A 17845-nucleotide genomic window follows, 5' to 3' on the forward strand; every position below is an offset into this window, starting at 1 on the left:
ATTTGTAGGACTGGGCAAAAAGTATCTACCACTCACAGTTGCATGTATTGTATGCCGTGAAATTGTCTTTCTAGAATTATTGATGTTCCAAATATGCTTGAGACTTGAGTTGAGAAACAGCCATACGTGCCTTCCATCTCATATTGACTGCTGGTGGTGCTGTCTTGGGTATAGTGTACCTTCCCTTGTTCAGTTGTTCTGTGGTTCATATGTAAGAACCAACACTATTTGTAATGATACGTGCATTCCTCGCCTGATAAATCCAACCCGGTTTGGATTACTAGTAAACTTGGCTTCAATTATATAATATTTATATTCTTGGTTCTTACTAGAGTTTTGGATATATATTTAGAATAGTTCCAGTACATTCGATTGGCTAGAATGTTTTAGTCTAGTGTTTGTAACTATCCTAAAAACGAAATGTAGTAAAACAAATGTTTTTCATTGCCGGCTTTCACAATTTTTTTATTGAGAGTTTGGCTGTCTTTTAGTTCATTATTCTAGTTTTTTCCTTTGTTCTTCCACTGCTTATAGGTGGCACTAACCTGTATATGCTTTAGACCTTGATTCTGATCTATTTATTCCTGATCTTACTTATCAAGAAATATAAAAATAAAAGGTTAGGCAATTAGGGGACTGAAGAGGGCACATTCACTTGCTTCTTGCAACCATTGATTAATCTTCATTCTCTTCTTGTTTCAATTCCATTAGCCCTTCGGCATTCTGATCTTTGTCTTCCTTTTTAACCAAATAGAAAAGGAATGCAAGTTGCCTATCCATATATTTAATATTTCATACATATAACAAAATCCTTTCAGACTATGCCGGTATCAGAGATTACAGAAGAGAAGGATGAAGAGTCCCCTCTCGTCGTTGGCAAAGAAAGACTCAGGCGGATACTAGAGTACCAGAAGTCTTTGTATTTGTCTTCATCTTCTCCTTCCTTGTATATTTCGGCTCCTTCGAGTTCTTCGCTCTCTTCCTCCCAGAAAAGTAACAGCTTGTTAGAATTGATGCAAGGAGGAAGCACTTCTTTGAGGAGATTATTTGATATGGAACATACTAGTTTGTCCAGTTTTTTTGAAAATTACAGTGGCTCACCTATAGTAAAGGCTATACCTTTGTGGGGCAGTGATGCAGATGATGAAATTCATGATCCATGGGCATCAATTAAGCAAGTTGGACCCACCAATGATTCTGGAACTGATGGTCAAAATAAGGCTGCTACAGAAGGTAGTTTCATGGATGGAGAGTTTGGCGTTGGGAATAGAAAGGTAAAAACTAGCAACCACAAGTTGACACGAAAAAAATCATACAGAAGATTGCCAGGATTTGGCTTATGGAGATGTAGAGGGTTTAGATTTAGATTGAAATTGAAAAGGTTTAGAACTACGATTTGTGCAAGAAAGTTTTGATATTATTCTACATTAGCCGTCATTATCACATAGTCAGAAAATTGAATGTATATTACCATTGTTAAGCTGTATGAGATTTACTATCAAATAATTATTGACAAACAACCAAAAAAGTTGAAAAAGAAAAAAAGAACAAGGATACAAAAGAAATACCCTTTATCTCATATACCAGAGAATAAATTCAAGCATCCTTCTTTAAGAACTATACATGTGTTGGCAAATGAGACAGTGTTCTGAGATTAGTCTTCCTATGACACTTCCTTCTTCGATTTGCATATTACGGGTTTGCTTGTTCCATAGGTGTACCCCATAAGTCTCTCCACTGAGCTGAAGCAGTTTTTCTTGTACCCATCTAGAATCAGAACGGTTTGCTGGCTTCATAAAAAGTCTGTTTATCCTAATCCAATCAACAGGATAGAAGGCCATAGGCTGCAAGACTGTGAACTTATAGCCAGGTTGCTTTCCTATATTTTCAACCACTCTTGAAACCAAATAGGGACCATTATGACCCCATTTATTTCCATCAAAAGTCGAGGCGAATTCCTCCATGAATTTGAGCAGAAGTGGATGATTCATATCGAAAATCAAAACTGCATTGTTTAACCTGGTCCAGTTCTTAGTTTCCATATCCATACTTTGTGCACCAATTGAGTTCTTCAACCCGGTAAAAGGCTTTAGAACAATAAAATCTGTATCCAAGTAAACCCCACCATACTTGTACAATACTGCAAGTCTGATCAAATTGGATAAATTCTGAGCTAATGGAATCTCACCAGGGTCCTTTTTCCCACTCTTCATCTCCTTAAACCAAGCTCTAGCTGGTGTATTCTTGAATAGAAACTCCAAGTCTGGTGTCACTGCCCTAACTTTGAATCCTCTATCAACTAGAGGTTTCAGGATTTTGTTCCCTCTTCCAGAGTCCAAACTTCTTGATAGAATCATTAGACATCCATGAGGGTGTGCCTTGAAAAGGCTCTCCAAGGTGAAGAACTCCCTTCTTCCAAAAGTTGCTGCTGGTGAAATCCAAGTCATGAAGAATTGTGCCTCACAGCCACTGCGAAAGAATTTTTTAACCCGACTATGAAATTTCCGTGTCAAGTTGTTGGACTTGAAAATCTGAATCTGCGGCATCTTTTCCCGGAACCAAGCAATTCTCTCTTCTTCTGTGACGCTCAAAGGAGGGACTAACGATTGTAAATTTTCTTCTTCAACTTCATCAATCTTTTCTTGCATGGAATGCAGTTGTTTGTTACCAATACTTGATCTCAGTTGCCCTCGAGTTTCCTCACTGTTTTCACAGATGATACTGTCTTTGTAGATGATAAAGATCATAGCAACAAGTGTGGTGGTAAAGATGATAGACAATTTGGCACGGCAAAGTACCTTGTAATCAAACATCGTAACCTTTGTGAACCTTCTGAGTTTTCTGACCATCATATAATTTTCAAGCTGAAACAAGAGAACATAATTTAGAAATTTCATGGCAGCTGTAGTAAAGTTCCCTGTTTTCTTGTTGACATTAAAACTATAAAAAATTAGAAAATAAATCACATAGGAGACTTCTCAATGCACTAGTTTTATAAGCATGTACGAACGTAGCCAATTATCTCTGAAAATAGCTCCCTGCTTTTGAAACTTTCAAAGTCAAATCAGGACAATTTAGACTAGAGACGCCGGTGATTAAGAACATGATTTTTTTAACAATAATAAACATGATTAATGTAGTATTAATATTGTGATTGGGGTCCGGCCAGAAAGAAAATGATATTGAATAAAAAAGTTGCCATTTTAAAGTTTACCACAAAGAGAGACATGTAGAGGTACGTGCAGATAATATGTGTAAATGCATCGAATCTTTTTTTCTTTTCTTTTTTGGTATCTTTTCTTACCATATAATATGTGTAAATGCATTTAGTGTCCTAGATTTACTTTCTTTTCCTCCCTTTTCTAACTATCACTTGGCTTTACAAAACATTATAAGTAAATTAAACAAATATTTCAATAATATTATCAATTGAATAATATAAAAAAATTACTTTAAGTTACTGGGTTATACACATTCTACGACCAATGTTTTTATCAAAAACCAAATATAGATTATAAAAAAATTCTAAATATAATAGAACCTCTTTTCAAATTTATTAAGAAATGTTACGACTACAACATTTTTACAACATTTTGACAACAAATCATAGGTGGGTAGTTGTTATTGGTTCAAATTTGAACCTAACACTAAAATTACTTTTTTGCCCCAACAATAACAACCTGCCATTTAGGATTTGTTGTAAAAATATTGTGAAAATGTTGTAGACATATCATTTCTCAAATTTATTTTAACTTTTGATAATTGAGTTTTAATTTGATTAGAATTTCAATTTCTTTTCAAAAATTTGTTAACAGAATTTCATTTAACTTAAACTATATAAATAATTTTAATGTTTTTATAATGAATGATATGATGAAATTATGTTGCACAACTTATAAAATTTACAATATTAAAAGTCATTTAGTGCAAGCATAATGTGTATGTCTCATCTTTTATTATTAAAAATAAATACTTATGATAGATTATTAAAATAATATAAAATAATTGATAGAATTCTTTTAAATTTCTAAAACTCTTGGTAGTATAATTTTAATCATAGTAGTAATTAAAAAAAAAAAAAAAAAGCTAGAACTTTGATAATAAAGCTTTACACAGAGCAAATATTCTAATTATTTTAGTATACTCATCGAGGGTGTGAAATGAAATAATATAAGAATTTTATGGCTTTTATCAAGAAATAAAATTTAGGAAAAAAATTAGTGTTAATTTAGCCACATTCATTGCAACAACCATCGATCAAATATTGGTATGGCAATGAAAAGGAATTTCTAAAATCTCATTTTGCTTGAGCAATGCTTGAAAATTGCTTGACCTTTTGCATTAGTAAACTTTTATTTTGATTTGAGCTGTTAAAGGTTTGTTTTTAGTTGGTGATTCATTTTTATAGGAATGAAAGAGTGGATAACAATTGAGGATAATACGTTTTTTAATTTTTAGGCAATACAATGATTGCATGGGGTTCGGAGCTTACAAAATTTATATTAAGCATTTCTTTAAAATAAGTTTTTCTTTATAGAGTGGAATTTATATATTTCAATGAAAAACTTAATGTAAAAATAAATTTTTGTCTTTTTCTGTGTTTAGTAATATCAAAATAAAGTGGGACAAAAGAAAAATATCTTTTAACTTTCTTTATTTAGTGTGATGGAAAACAATTCTATCTTATGTCAAGTTAAATAAAGAAAGTAAAAAGATAGTTTTCCAATTCATTTTAAAGTTGCTACCCAACATAGAAAAATGAGATAGTTTTTTAGACCACTTGTAAGAAAATATTATCGGAATACTGTTACCCGGGATGGCAATGGGCGATGTGGATCCAAAGGATGGGATTTCACCCTGTTCTGCCCTACATGATGGAGATTTTTTTGCTCTATCTCCGCTCCTTGAGGCCCCACAAAGTCATGTCCCATCCTGTAAAACTCTATTTCTTGTTGATTTGTTTGCCCACAACTATTACAATTGCTTTTAAAAAAAACCTGTCTCGTAAATAAAAATATACTTGAAATTACAAATAAATTTATCCCATCAAATCAAACTAATTTTTAGCAAAAATTGAATAATATTATTAAAGTGTTTAACAAGACAATATCACAACAAAAACAAAAATCTCATAATACAAAATCAATGATTTAATAGTATATAAATTTGTTTATAATAAAGACAAAAGAAAATGTTAAAATTTGTACCTTATTTCCAACCTTTGCTAGAGGAAAAAGAAAAAGAAAAAAGAGAGAGATAGAAAGCCTTGTTGGGTAGAATGAAATTGGGGATGTTGTCAACCTCTGGACTGACCCGTGGCTACCCCCTACCATTCATCCATAAATTCAATCTCCAGTGATCCAAGATTTTGCAAATGCCAAGGTTTGTTCCATCATCAACCCAATCTCTAAATGTTGGGATGCTAATCTATTGAATATGCTCTTTCTACCTCATGAGGTGCTCCTTATTCAATCAATCCCTCTGAGTCAAAGACCAGTTGAAGATAAGCTTGTGTGGTCTTTCAATCGTTCTGGGGTCTATACTGTGAAATCTGGTTACAAACTACTATCTCAAGAGGTGAAGGTTTCGGACTTCAAAGCACAAGGTGTGGACAATGAGGTTTGGAAAATGGTTTGGGGTTTAAAAGTCCAAAACAAGATCAAAAATTTCATATGGAGAGCCATCCGAAACTCCATACTTATGAAATCCAATTTGGTGAAGCGGAAAATCTTAATTGATGATTCATGTGACCACTACCACCATGATCTTGAAAATGTCCTCCATGCTCTTTGGCAATGCCCTCTTTTGGATCCCGTTTGGAACTCAAATCCTTGCTGGAGCTTTCGGGCTTCAACTCAGTTTTCAAGTTTTGGGGACTTAGTAAGCTATATGAGCAAGGAAGGCCTGAACTTAGAGCTATTTGCACAAATCTCTTGGACCATTTGGTTCCGCAAAAACCAACTAAGGACTAGTTCCAAACCTTTCCCCGTGGCGCATGTTATCCCCGATGCACTTGCTGCTTTGTCTGCCTTCATTTGTGCAATCCCCCCAAAGCCCCCTAATTGTGAGACACGGCCTCCCCTACACACCAAATGGAAGCCCCTTGATCCTAACAGCCTCAAAGTGAACTTTGATGGGGCTGTTTTTAGAGAGGATAATATGGCTGGTGTAGGAGTGATTATTTGCGATGAGAAGGGTCAGATCATTGCTTTTATGGCTGAAAAAGTTCCACTATCCAACTCCGTTGCTACACTTGAAGCTATTGCTGCAGTCAAGGCCCTTAATTTTGCTGCTGAATTAGGCATCTCATCTGTTGTGGTGGAGGGTGATTCAGAGCTTGTGAGTAAGGCTTTGCTCAGCGAGGACATCTCATTTGCAGATCACGGACACCTAGTGGAAGAAGCAAAACTCCTATCTGCTTTATTTCCTTTTTGTAGGCTCTCTCATGTTAGAAGGTAAGGTAATTCTGCCGCTCATCATTTAGCTAGACATGTTAGCTCTTAGTTGGTGTGGATGGAGGATGTTCCCCCCCCCAACTGTTAGCTGTAATTTTAGCCAACATGGCTAACATTTATTAAATATTACAACCCCTTTTCTTAAAAAAAAAAAAAATTAGGGTTTTAAGATATAAAAAATTTACAATTTAACCCTTATCAATGTGAGGTAAGGTGGGGCAGGTCTAAAAAGTTTAAACCCACCCCCACCCATCCCATGGTGTGGGGCTAAAATCTCACCCCATCCCTACCCTACCACCTTTGTGGGTCGGGAACAACCGTTATGGGGCGAAGCGAGGAAGGACAAGCCAAATGGAGCAGGGCAAAATTGTTATCCCCAACTATTACCATTTCTACTGAAAACAAAAGCTTTATTCTCGATCTTATAAAAAAAAAAAAAAGGTTAAGAAATTAGGGGATTGAGGAGGGCACATTCACTTGCTTCTTGCATCCATTGATTAATCTTCATTCTCTTCTTTTTTAAAAAATATTCTTTTAAAAAAATTGCAAAATAAAATTGTTTTTTGTTTTTTCCATTTAGATATTGTGCGTCCCAAAATAAGGCTGCTAGGCCTCGAAGGAGTTTGGCTCACAATTTATTTGTATAGTGGGCTTTTGGATTTCCTACCACGGATGGCGTTATGCTCGGCTGCCCCATTTCCTGAGTCTCCCCTCTTTTCTCACTAACTCTCCCCTTTCTTCCTTGGAAAGGATTGAGATTACTTTCTCTAGTCTTTTCTCTCTGAAATTGCCAATCCCTTCAACTAAATCTTCCCTACCTATTTATAGCCAAACTTAGTGGAACGGTCATGATTATTTCCCTGGTGGGTGGAAGGAGGGGTCCAATACTATTACCCAAAAGTTGGGGTTTAGTTGGGAGTAGGAGGAAATGAGAGTGGCATTGGAACTGGCTCCACCGCTGGGTTTGATGCTCTGCAGGGCGTTCCCTAGGCAATGAAAGGGAAGTCCAATACCGTTTCATCTAAGTGAATGTTTGGTGGCGAGAAGGAGATAATGATAGTGGCGTTGGGACTAAACCCACATGTAAGTTCTGTGCTCGGCAGAGCACGTCACAGGCTGCTTCGAACACTCCGAGCTCAAAACTTTTGGACGACACGTGCATTACCATGTGTGATCAGCGCATGGCTCTTATAAGAGTTAGTCTTTATGGGCCTTAGGGCAATTGGGCTTAACGGGGGGTTAGGCCTGTACAATAGCCCCCCCTTGATTCATGCTCTGCTTCAGGCGATGAATCAAGGATTCCGGGCAAGTCGTAGTGATGGCTTCCTGCAGATGTATACTCTCAGCACACGGCCAAAGTGATCGTCTTAGCGGATTTCTCGAAAATGGCGCTATATCAGGTCGTTACGTTAGTAATTAATATTTGGTAGTTGGTGAACCGCTCAACGGTTCGTGAACCGTCTAACGGTTCGCGAACCGTGCCTACGCGTGTGGGGGGTTATCCAAGAAAGGGATTTGGGAGGGTTTATTTTTCTCGCCCCTGGCCTCATTAAATGCTCCAAGGCCCTATAAATAGCCCATTCTAGACTCCTTTTTCACTTTTCGCGTTTCTCTCGCTCCCAACCCCTCCTTTGTCGAGCATTCTTCTCCTGCGCAAAAACCTCCTCAGTTCTCACTCCCTAGAGCCCCAAGTAAGTTCTTTCTACCTCTCTTTCCTTTTCGATTCTCTTCCATTTCATACTCTAGGAATGGAGTTTTCTCACCTACTCACCCCTGGGGCTGCCTTGGCTAGTTTTAAAGAGACCTTTGGCGTCCCAAGGGATGTCGACGTTGCGTATTGCAATGTGAGCGACCTCGAACTTCAGAGGGCTGCTGACTCGAATGCAGCGTTCTTCCCGCTGATGTCAATACTCGAGGGTGGGGTTAGGTTCCCTATAGACCCTCTCGTAATAGGTACCCTAGGGTTTTACAGCATGTGCCCCGACCAGTTTCCCCCTAACTTTTATAGGGTTGTTAGCTGTGTTATCCAGTTAAACCACATGTTCGGGTTGCAGTTGAACTAGCACGACATAAATTTCATGTATAAATTGTGCGGCAACTTCGCCCATGGTTATTACTTAAAAACTAGAGATACACGAGTCCAGCTTATATCCTGCCTGCTCGACTCTAATAGGAACTCGGCCGGAGAGTTCGTTCGAGTGCGTGGTAACTGGCACGCTAGTGAGCTTCTTTGCCCGCTCTCACCACGTGAAATTGGTCGGTACCAACAATCCCCATTTGATTTGTTCTTGCATCTTTTATATATATATATATATATATATATATATATATATATATATATATATATATATATATATATATATATATATATATATATATATTTTTTTTTTTTTTATATATTTTATTTTATAGTTGATCGGTTTGTTCCCGGACTTGTTGCAGAATCTAGAAGGTTCTTCCCGGATAGTCGAGTTATACACGCACGAGACCTCAACTTTGTTCTTAGGTCGGAGATCTTCGTGCACGACGACGGGCAGCTTAGGGCGTCTCATTTGATCCTCAGCATCAACCTTGTGTACACCACTTGGCAAAACTTCGGCCAGGCGCTTTTGGTAGACAGCCCACTCCTGTCGTACATCGACATGCGGTACAAGACATTCCTTCCCCCCAGGCTCACCACAGGCGAGGCTCGAGAAAGTGGCCTGTGCTATACCATTGCAGATGACATTGCGTCGGTGAAGGACGGTTCTGTCGAGCGCGTGTCCCAAAGTTGACAAAGGCACGAAACGATCGAACAGCCAGAGGACATTGCCCCCATAGCTGAGGAACTAGCTGCCGCCCAAGCGGAGAGAATGGTGAAGCATAGGGAGATGACCCTTTCTTGGTTCATTCCCAGCACTGGTCCTGTGGCTTAAAGTCAGTCCCCGAAAGAAACGAGTCAAACTCCTCTTGGGGGCAAAAGCAGGAAGAGAAAAAGGGTTGCCAAAAAGAACCCTCCTATCCCGGGTGACGCTTTGTCAAAGACCTCTTCTTGTGCAGCGGGCGGTTCCAAGCTTCCGAAGGGGCTGGTGGTCAAACCGTCCGCGGTTCAGGTCGGAACCAATGTGGCATCCTCTTCCCAGCCGGTAGTCGGTTGGTAGCACACCTTCCGATTAGGTGACGAGTGCTTGCCAGATACCGCCAGCATCCAGCTATAGGACAGGGGTGCAGGGGGGCGAGTGGCCCAAAGTTTGGCGCAGGGCCTCATGCTGCCCGAAGATGTCCATTACTATGCGTAGGGCGATGACGAGACACTTGCCACACGACTACAATGGCATTCCATCACGGTAACGCTCTATTCCCTTTGACTGTGTGCATTGTATTGAGTGGTCTTTTCTTTTCTTTTTTAATTTCATCATTTGGCTACTATCCTATCTCTAGGCCGCGCAGATGACCAGCATTGTGACCAGGCGGTTGAAGGATGCGGCCGAGGCCCTAAAAGGGGAAAAGGCGCTAAAGGAAAGCGGTAGATGTCGAGAATGCCCGGCAGGCCGCCGAGGGAAAGCTGACCTTCCTAGAGGCGAAGCTAGGGGCGACCGAGCTCAAGTTAGCGACGGTGGACATTTTAAGTCTAGCCCAAGCTAATGAAATCCCCAGTCTGAAGGAGTCCCTCGAAGCCTGCGAGGAAAAGTGGTACAATGTCGGCTTCTCGGCTGCTAAAAACTCCATGGAGCCGATCATTCACCAAGCTCAGCACCATGGCTTCGGGGAGGGGTGGCTAGCTGCCCTTCAGGCAATAGGGTGGGCTCGGACTCTCCGCTGTGGAACCCTAAGCATATCCCTTACCCGGCCCCTCCTCCCCCTGCCGTTCAGAGTCGGACTGAGGCGTCAGACGAGGAGGATACTCCAAGTATGATCGACCTCGTGCGGGACATTGACGCTCATATGGAGGCAACTAACCCGGAGGTTACACTCAACATCCACGCTGGGGCTGAAGCTGCACTAGACCAAGTCCCACTGACAACTGTGAGCAGAATTGAGCAGCCTGTTCCCTCGCCCATACCAGCCGACCCTGCCGTTTGATAATCCAGCCTTTCTTTGTCTCTTTTTTTTGTTTTATTGCTGTTATTATTTTTTCTTTGACGTTTGAAGAGCTTAAATCGCCAGGCTGTGGCGATGAAACAATTTCCTTGTTTGCCCAACAATTATAATTAATGTCATTTAAATATCGTTGTTTCAATTAATGCCATTTAAATGCCGTTTGCGCTTCCCTGTCGCTTGCTTGATAACTGTCGATCCTATACACGATTATTCTCTTAATGTTAATGTCGTTGGTAAATGCCATCATACTTTACTTTCTCGCTTTTGGGGGCCAGAAGTAGCCCCTTTGACCTCAAGTCGTAGTGGCTTATGTCATTGGACGCTCGGTGTCGCTGGCCATGCCGAGAATGGGTCCTTGTACCTACGCGAGACTAGTGTAAGGTTTTCACCTGCTCGGTGATAGGAATCGGACCGAGGGCAGGCTTTTGTCCTTAGATAAAGTAGCCTAAGGTTTTCACCTTCTCGGTGATAGGAATCGAACCGAGGGCATGTTTCTGTTCTTAGATAAAAATAGAGTGAGGTTTTCACCTGCTCGGTGATGGGGCTCGAACCGAGGGCAGGTTTCTGTCCTTAGATAAAAACAGCGTAAGGTTTTCACCTGTTCGGTGATAGAATTTGAACCGAGGGTAGGTTTCTGTCCTTATATAAAAATAGCGTAAGGTTTTCACCTACTCGGTGATAGGGCTCGAACTGAGGGCAGGTTTCTGTCCTTAGATAAAAATAGCGTAAGGTTTTCACTTGCTCGGGGATAGGGCTCGAACCGAGGGCAGGTTTCTGTCCTTAGATAAAAATAGCGTAAGGTTTTCACCTGCTTGGGGATAGGGCTAGAATCGAGGGCAGGTTTTTGTCCTTAGATAAAAATAGCGTAAGGTTTTCACCTACTCGGTGATAGGGCTCGAACCGAGGGCAAGTTTCTGTCTTTAGATAAAAATAGCGTAAGGTTTTCACCTGCTCGGTGATAGGGCTCGAATTGAGGGCAAGTTTCTATCCTTAGATAAAAATAGCGTAAGGTTTTCACCTACTCGGTGATAGGGTTCGAACCGAGGGCAGGTTTTTGTCCTTGCCGTGAATGAGTTGCCTTTACCCTCGCGATTCTCTTTATAATTCTTGCTTGGCAATAATAACTTAAAATAAGAAAAGGGGGATAGCTGAATCAATGTCTTTGTATTAAACATGCAGTAATGCCAGATTACATCAGGTTTATATCTTTGGAAGGTGTCCGGTCACTGAAAAAAAATTTTCAAATTGCAAACATTCCATGGCCGGGGGAGCGGTTTTTCCTCCAAATCCTCCAGATAGTATGCCCCCGCTCCAGCAATAGCAGTCACATGGTAGGACCCCTCCCAGGTCGGAGCTAGCTTTCCCATGCTCGTCTCTCACGTATTCCCCACTATCTTTCGGAGTACCAGATCTCCCGCGGCAAACTCCCTCCTTCTGACAGCTCTATTGTACCTCTGGGCAAGCTTCTGTTGATACTCTGCCAGCCAAATGGTGGCCACATCTCGGTGTTCCTCTAGCAAGTTCAGCTCTTTGGCTATCAACTCCTCGTTCTCGTCAGAAGCGAATCCCGCAACTCGGGCGCTACACAGGTTTACTTTAGCAGGGATGACTGCCTCCGCCCCGTAAGTTAAAGAGAATGGCGTTTCTCCTGTGGATCTCCTCGGAGTGGTTCAGAATGTCCATAGGAAGCTTGACCCATCTACCCTTGGCGCCCTCCAATCTTTTCTTCAGGCCGCTCACGATAGCCATGTTTGTTGCTTCTGCCTGGCTGTTACTCTGCGGGCAAACTGGTATGGAGTATCGGTTTCGAATACCAAAGCTCTCGCAGAACTCCTAGAAAGCCCTACTGTCGAACTGCAAGCCATTGTCCGATATTAAAGATTCCAGCATGTTATAATGTTCCTCCATACGAATCTCTTAACGTCAACGTCTTAGATGTTGGCTAGTGCCTCAGCCTCTGCCCACTTTGTGAAGTAGTAAACTGCCACCAGTACGAACCTTCGGTTGCCCGTTGCTCGGGGAAATGGCCCGACTATATCCAACCCCCAGCGGGCGAATGGCCATAGGCTGTAAACTGGGTTCAAGTTCCTAGCTAGTTGGTAGATCATCGGCACGTGAACCTGACACTATTCACATCTCTGAGCATACTCGGTGGCTTCCTTCCTCATCTGTGGCCACCAAAAACCCTAGGTCATTGCTCGGTGCACCAGTGAGCGTCCCCCCACGTGGCTACCGCAGACTCCCTCGTGTAGTTCGGCTAACAGTTCTTTAGCCAGGTTGGGGCGAAGGCACTACAGGTATGGCCCTTCGAATGATCTGCGATATAGCTTCCGATCGGCAGAGAACTAGTATCGAGCGGAAGTTCGCTGTACTCTGGCTGCCTCTTTCTCATCTTTTGGGGCTCGATCTTTTAAGAGGAAGTTGATGATTGGATCCATCCAGCACTTCTCGGCTTTAGTGACCTGTAGAATCAATGCCTTGATGGCAATACTTGGCTCGGGCACCAACTCCACCCTGATCAGCCGAGGTACCTCGTCAGCTATTGATGATGCTAGAGTTGCCAAAGAATCAGTGTGCCGGTTCTGTCCCCGGGCTATCCGCTCGATCTTGACTGTCACAAAGTTACCCATCATTTGCTTTGCTAGCCGCAGATATTCTATCATTCGGGGATCCTTGGCCTCGAAGTTCCCTTGGACCTAACTTAATGCGAGGAGGGAGTCCGAGTATACTTCTACCTCCTTTACTCCCAGATCCATGACAACCCTTAGTCCTGCCAGCAAAGCCTCATATTTGGCCTCATTATTAGAAGCCCTAAAGCCTAACCTGAATGAGTGTTCTAGCTTCAGATCTTCCGAGGTGATGACCGCGATCCCTGGCCCCGCTCCAGCCACATTGAACGCTCCGTCCATAAACACTTTCCATGGCTTGACTTCTACTATGCAGGTTATGTCCGTACGTCTCAGCGAGAACTCGGCAATAAAATCCGCAAGTACCTGTCCCTTCACTAAGTTCCTCGGCTTGTATCTGATGTCGAAGGAGCCCAGCCAAGTCCCCCACTTGGCTATCCTCCCCATAAAGTCAAATCTCCTCAACAATGACTGGAGCGGGTACTCGGTCAAGACGTGGACTATATGGGCCTGAAAATAATGGGGTAATTTTCGGGTGGAGTGCACGAGTGCCAGCACCAGTTTTTCCAGTGGTAAATACCTGGTCTCCGTGTTGACTAGCGTCTTGTTGATGTAATAAATCGGGAGTTGTGCACCGTTATCCCTCAGTAGTACGGCGCTTGCTGCATGCTTGGATACTGAGAGCTACATGTACAAGTCTTCTCCTGGTTCTAGGGCTGACAACGTCGGTGCCCGGCCAAGGTAATCCTTTAGATCTTGGAAGGCCCTGTCACACTCCTTGTCCCACTAGAACCCTTTCCACTTCTTCAGAAGTTGGTAAAAAGGCCGGCACCGATTAACGAACTTGGAAATAAATCGGTTGAGAGCAGCCAGCATACCAGTCAACTTTTGAACCTCTTTCAGGTTGCCCGGCGGTTTGAGACGTTTCATAGCTTCAATTTGATCGGGGCTGACTTCTATCCCTCGTTCAGTAATCAAATAACCCAAGAACCTGCCGGATCCAACCCCGAATGCACACTTATCGGCGTTGAGGCGCAGCCGGTGTCGTCGGAGTATCTCGAACACTTCTTTCAGGTCGCCAACATGCTGTCCTTCTTGCTTTCTCTTTATCACCATGTCTTTAATGTATACTTCCACCGTCCGTCCAATCTTATCCCTAAACATCCTCGTCATCATTCATTGATAAGTGGCTCCCGTGTTTTTCAAACCGAACGACATCACGGTATATTGGTAGTTAGCATCGGGCGTTAAGAATGCTGTCTTCTCCTGGTCTTCGGTGGCTAGGGCAATCTAATGATAGCCCTGGAAAGCATCGAAGAAACTCATTCTCGAGTGCCTGCACGTAGCGTCCACCAATTGGTTGATTTTCGGTATCGGAAACGGATCCTTCGGACATGTCGGTTCAGATTGGTAAAATCAACACAAACTCTCCACTTGCCGCTCTTCTTTTTCACGACCACTGTGTTTGCGAGCCATTCCGGAAAGAATGTTTCCTTTATAGCCCCTGCCTCTCTCAGCTTCCCCACTTCCTGTTTGACGGCTTCCATATGCTCCTTAGTAGACCTTCTCAGTCTCTGTTTCTTGGGGGGGTATAGAGGATCCACATTCAGCTTATAAACTATGAACTCGAGGTTGACACCAGGCACCTTATATAGATTCCATGCAAACACATCCCTGTTTTGTATGAGGAATAGTAGTAGCTGCACCCTTTCCCCATCGTTCAAGCTTACCTCTATCTAAAAACTCCTTTCAATTCCCGGTAAGATCTTTACGCTTACCAAATCCTCGGCAGCGTTGGTCCCCTCCACTTGGGGATGCTGTAATTGCTATAGGGGTGCCTTCTCGACTGATTCCCTCATTTCTGTTTGTTTGATTGCCGCGGCTACCAAAAACTGTCTGGCTGCTTGCTGATCACCCCTTATTACTGTAATCCCTTCATCAGTTCGGAACTTGACTTTTACGTGCAAGGTGGACGGCACAGCCCCCATGTCATGTATCCATGGCCTTTCGAATATTGCTGTGTACGGTGAGAAAGAGGTGACCACTATGAACGTCACCATTACCTCCCTGCCTCCCATGATAATTGGGAGCGAAATCTGCCCTTCTGGAATCACCATATGCCCGTCGAATCCCATTAAAGGTGTATCATACTTGGATAAGTCCCCCTTTTTTAGGCCAAGCCCCTTGTATAGGTCTGGGAATATTACATATGTGCCACTCCCTATCTATCATTATTCTCTTCACTATAAATCCCCTTATCCGGGCCGTGACTATTAAAGCATCGTGGTGGGGCTAAGCAATACCTTCCAAGTCATCGTCGTCGAACGCGATAGGTTGTCTACTATACCTCGGCTTCTTACCTGGGGGTTGTTCGCTCGCGCTTCCTTTCGCTGACACCACGGTCAACACCCCTTTTGCTGTGGGTGCTCTAATTGCCCTCGGTATGGCGTGGATGACCTCTATCACTTTCAAAGGGGGTGGGAGAAGGTTTCGACGCAGCAGATCAACCTATCCGGTCTCCTGATTTCTAGTCTCCACCAGAAACTCTTTCAAATTCCCCGCCTTCACCAACTGTTTCAAGTGATCTTTCAACACCGTACACTGCTCGGTGGTGTGCCCTTTATCCCTGTGATAGGAGCAATACAAATTCTGGTTTTTCCTTGACGGGTCGCCCGCCATCTTGTTCGGCCGTTTAAATACGGCTCATTTTTTTATCCTATCAATGATGCGGTGTACAGGCTCCTTGAACGTTGCGTTGACTCCCCCAACCGCCGGGCCGAGCTCTTGAATTCTTAAATCCTTCCTGTGTCTAGGGTTGAAGTCGTTGTTCCGAGGATAACTGATTATCGGCTCCTTCCCTTTGGACTGAAGCCGATCATCCTCTAAGTGCTTGTACTCTTCGATACACCTCATCAACTGCCTCATATCCTCAGGAGGCTTTAAGGTCAACGATTCTCTCAACCCGGATCCTTTGGGTAGGCCCATCCGAAAGGTGCTCACCGCGATCTTTTCATTACCCCCGCCAATCTCGTTGTACAACTCCTAGTACCGACTGATGTAGTTGCGAAGGGTCTCTCTAGCCCCCATCTTCATTGATAGCAACGCGTCCACGGGCTGTGGCACCTGGCTGCAAGTCATGAACCACACTTTGAACTTCTAGATTAGTTCCGAAAAACTATGGATCGAACCCTTCTTCAGCTCGTTGAACCACCTCAAAGCAGTGGGCCCAAGGCTCGAGGGGAAAACCTTACACATCAATGCGTCGTTATGGGAGTGTAAGGACATCATCTGAATATAGTGACTTACATGTTCCACCAGGTCTGTCTTCCCAGTGTAGGAATTAAACGGTGGGCGTGCAAACCGGCTTGGCATAGGCGCGCTCTCGATATCTCTAGAGAACGGAGACCGGGTAGCTTGACGCAATGCTCGGCTTATGGTATCCATGGCCGCGTTACGTGGTCGTTCTGAGTCAGGGGAAGTCGATTCACGGTCCACATACTCGCGCGAGACCCGGATTGATGATATCCTGCCTCATGGCAATTCCCTACACTTATTGACCTTTCCCTTCGTACTCCCTGGTCCCTTCTCCTGCGTTAGCCCTATGCTTGCAACTCTAAATCCCTAACCGCCCTGCGCAGGCAGTCGAGCTCTTGGTCCCTCCATTCAAGCTCCTAGTCTCTTCTGTCAAGGCGGCTATGGCCCAAGGTGTCAGACATTGTCTGGAGGGTTTGGTACAACCTTTCTCCGGGCCCAGACTCTTCTACCTCCTCATGCCTTCTATCTTCCTGCATTTTTTGCCTCCTTTCTCGCCATGTAGATCCCCACGACAACCCTCCAGTGCCGCTCTTTGCATGGCTTCTCTGTTCGCTTCTAGACATCCTTACGAGCGTACCAAAATAGCACCACAGCTATGTAGGAAATCCCCACAGACGGTGCCAATTGTGCGTCCCAAAATAAGGTTGCTGGGCCTCGAAGGAGTTTGGGCTCACAATCTATTTGTATAGTGGGTTTTTGGATTTCCTACCACGGATGATGTTATGCTCGGCTGCCCCGTTTCCTGAGTCTCCCCTCTTTTCTCACTAACTTTCCCCTTTCTTCCTTGGGGAGGATTGAGATTACTTTCTCTAGTCTTTTCCCTTTAAAATTGCCAACCCCCTCAACTGAATCTTCTCTGCCTATTTATAGCCAAACTTAGTGGAACGATCATGATTATTCCCTTGATGGGTGAAATGAGGGGTCCAATATTATTACCCAAAAGTGGGGGTTTAGTTGGGAGTGGGAAGAAATGAGAATGACATTAGAACTGCCTCCACCGCTGGGTTTGATGCTCGGCAGGGCGTTCCCTAGACAATGGAAGGGAGGTCTAATACCGTTTCATTTAAGTGGATGTTTGGTGGCGGGAATGAGATAATTTCAGTGGCGTTGGGACTAACCCCACATGTAAGTCCTGTGCTCGGCAGGGCACATCACAGGCTACTTTGAGCACTCCGAGCTCAAAACTCTTGGACGGCATGTGCGTTACCATGTGTTATCAGCACGGGGCTCTTATAAAAGTTAGTCTTCATGGGCCTTAGAACGATTGGGCTTGATGGGGGGTGAGGCCCATACAGATATGATGTGGCATTTTTTAAAATGTCAAATAAACTTTTTATTATTATTTTAGTAGCCACATAAGCAATAAAT

General features: G+C 43.2%; 3 protein-coding genes across 3 annotated transcripts; 1 reads left to right on the top strand and 2 right to left on the bottom strand.

Annotated features, from left to right (window-relative positions):
* Window positions 1-623: 623 nt before the first annotated feature.
* Window positions 624-2984, bottom strand: LOC142609966 (uncharacterized). The gene has a single exon (XM_075781690.1). It carries the CDS (start codon window positions 2895-2897, stop codon window positions 1611-1613), a length of 1287 nt encoding a protein of 428 aa, XP_075637805.1. The 5' UTR covers window positions 2898-2984; the 3' UTR covers window positions 624-1610.
* Window positions 2985-5436: 2452 nt separating this feature from the next.
* On the top strand, window positions 5437-6459 carry LOC142608791 (uncharacterized). The gene has a single exon (XM_075780469.1). The coding sequence runs from the start codon at window positions 5437-5439 to the stop codon at window positions 6457-6459; it is 1023 nt and encodes a 340-aa protein (XP_075636584.1).
* An 8025-nt stretch (window positions 6460-14484) lies between these two features.
* LOC142608792 (uncharacterized) lies at window positions 14485-15297 on the bottom strand. The gene is made up of 2 exons (XM_075780470.1): window positions 15001-15297; window positions 14485-14898 (listed from the first exon to the last, which is right to left on the bottom strand). Exons 1-2 carry the CDS (start codon window positions 15295-15297, stop codon window positions 14485-14487), a joined length of 711 nt encoding a protein of 236 aa, XP_075636585.1.
* Between the last annotated feature and the right edge of the window lie 2548 nt (window positions 15298-17845).

The sequence above is a fragment of the Castanea sativa genome, chromosome 9 (genome assembly GCF_040712315.1).
Source record: "Castanea sativa cultivar Marrone di Chiusa Pesio chromosome 9, ASM4071231v1".
Lineage (NCBI taxonomy): Eukaryota > Viridiplantae > Streptophyta > Magnoliopsida > Fagales > Fagaceae > Castanea > Castanea sativa.

Coding starts and splice junctions, on each gene's coding strand:
- LOC142608791 (XM_075780469.1), top strand. CDS start 5,437: ATGCTCTTTCTACCTCATGAGGTGCTCCTTATTCAATCAATCCCTCTG.
- LOC142609966 (XM_075781690.1), bottom strand. CDS start 2,897: ATGAAATTTCTAAATTATGTTCTCTTGTTTCAGCTTGAAAATTATATG.
- LOC142608792 (XM_075780470.1), bottom strand. CDS start 15,297: ATGGGATTCGACGGGCATATGGTGATTCCAGAAGGGCAGATTTCGCTC. Junction 14,899..15,000: donor TGAGGGAATCAGTCGAGAAG/GCACCCCTATAG, acceptor AGGAGTTTTTAG/ATAGAGGTAAGCTTGAACGA.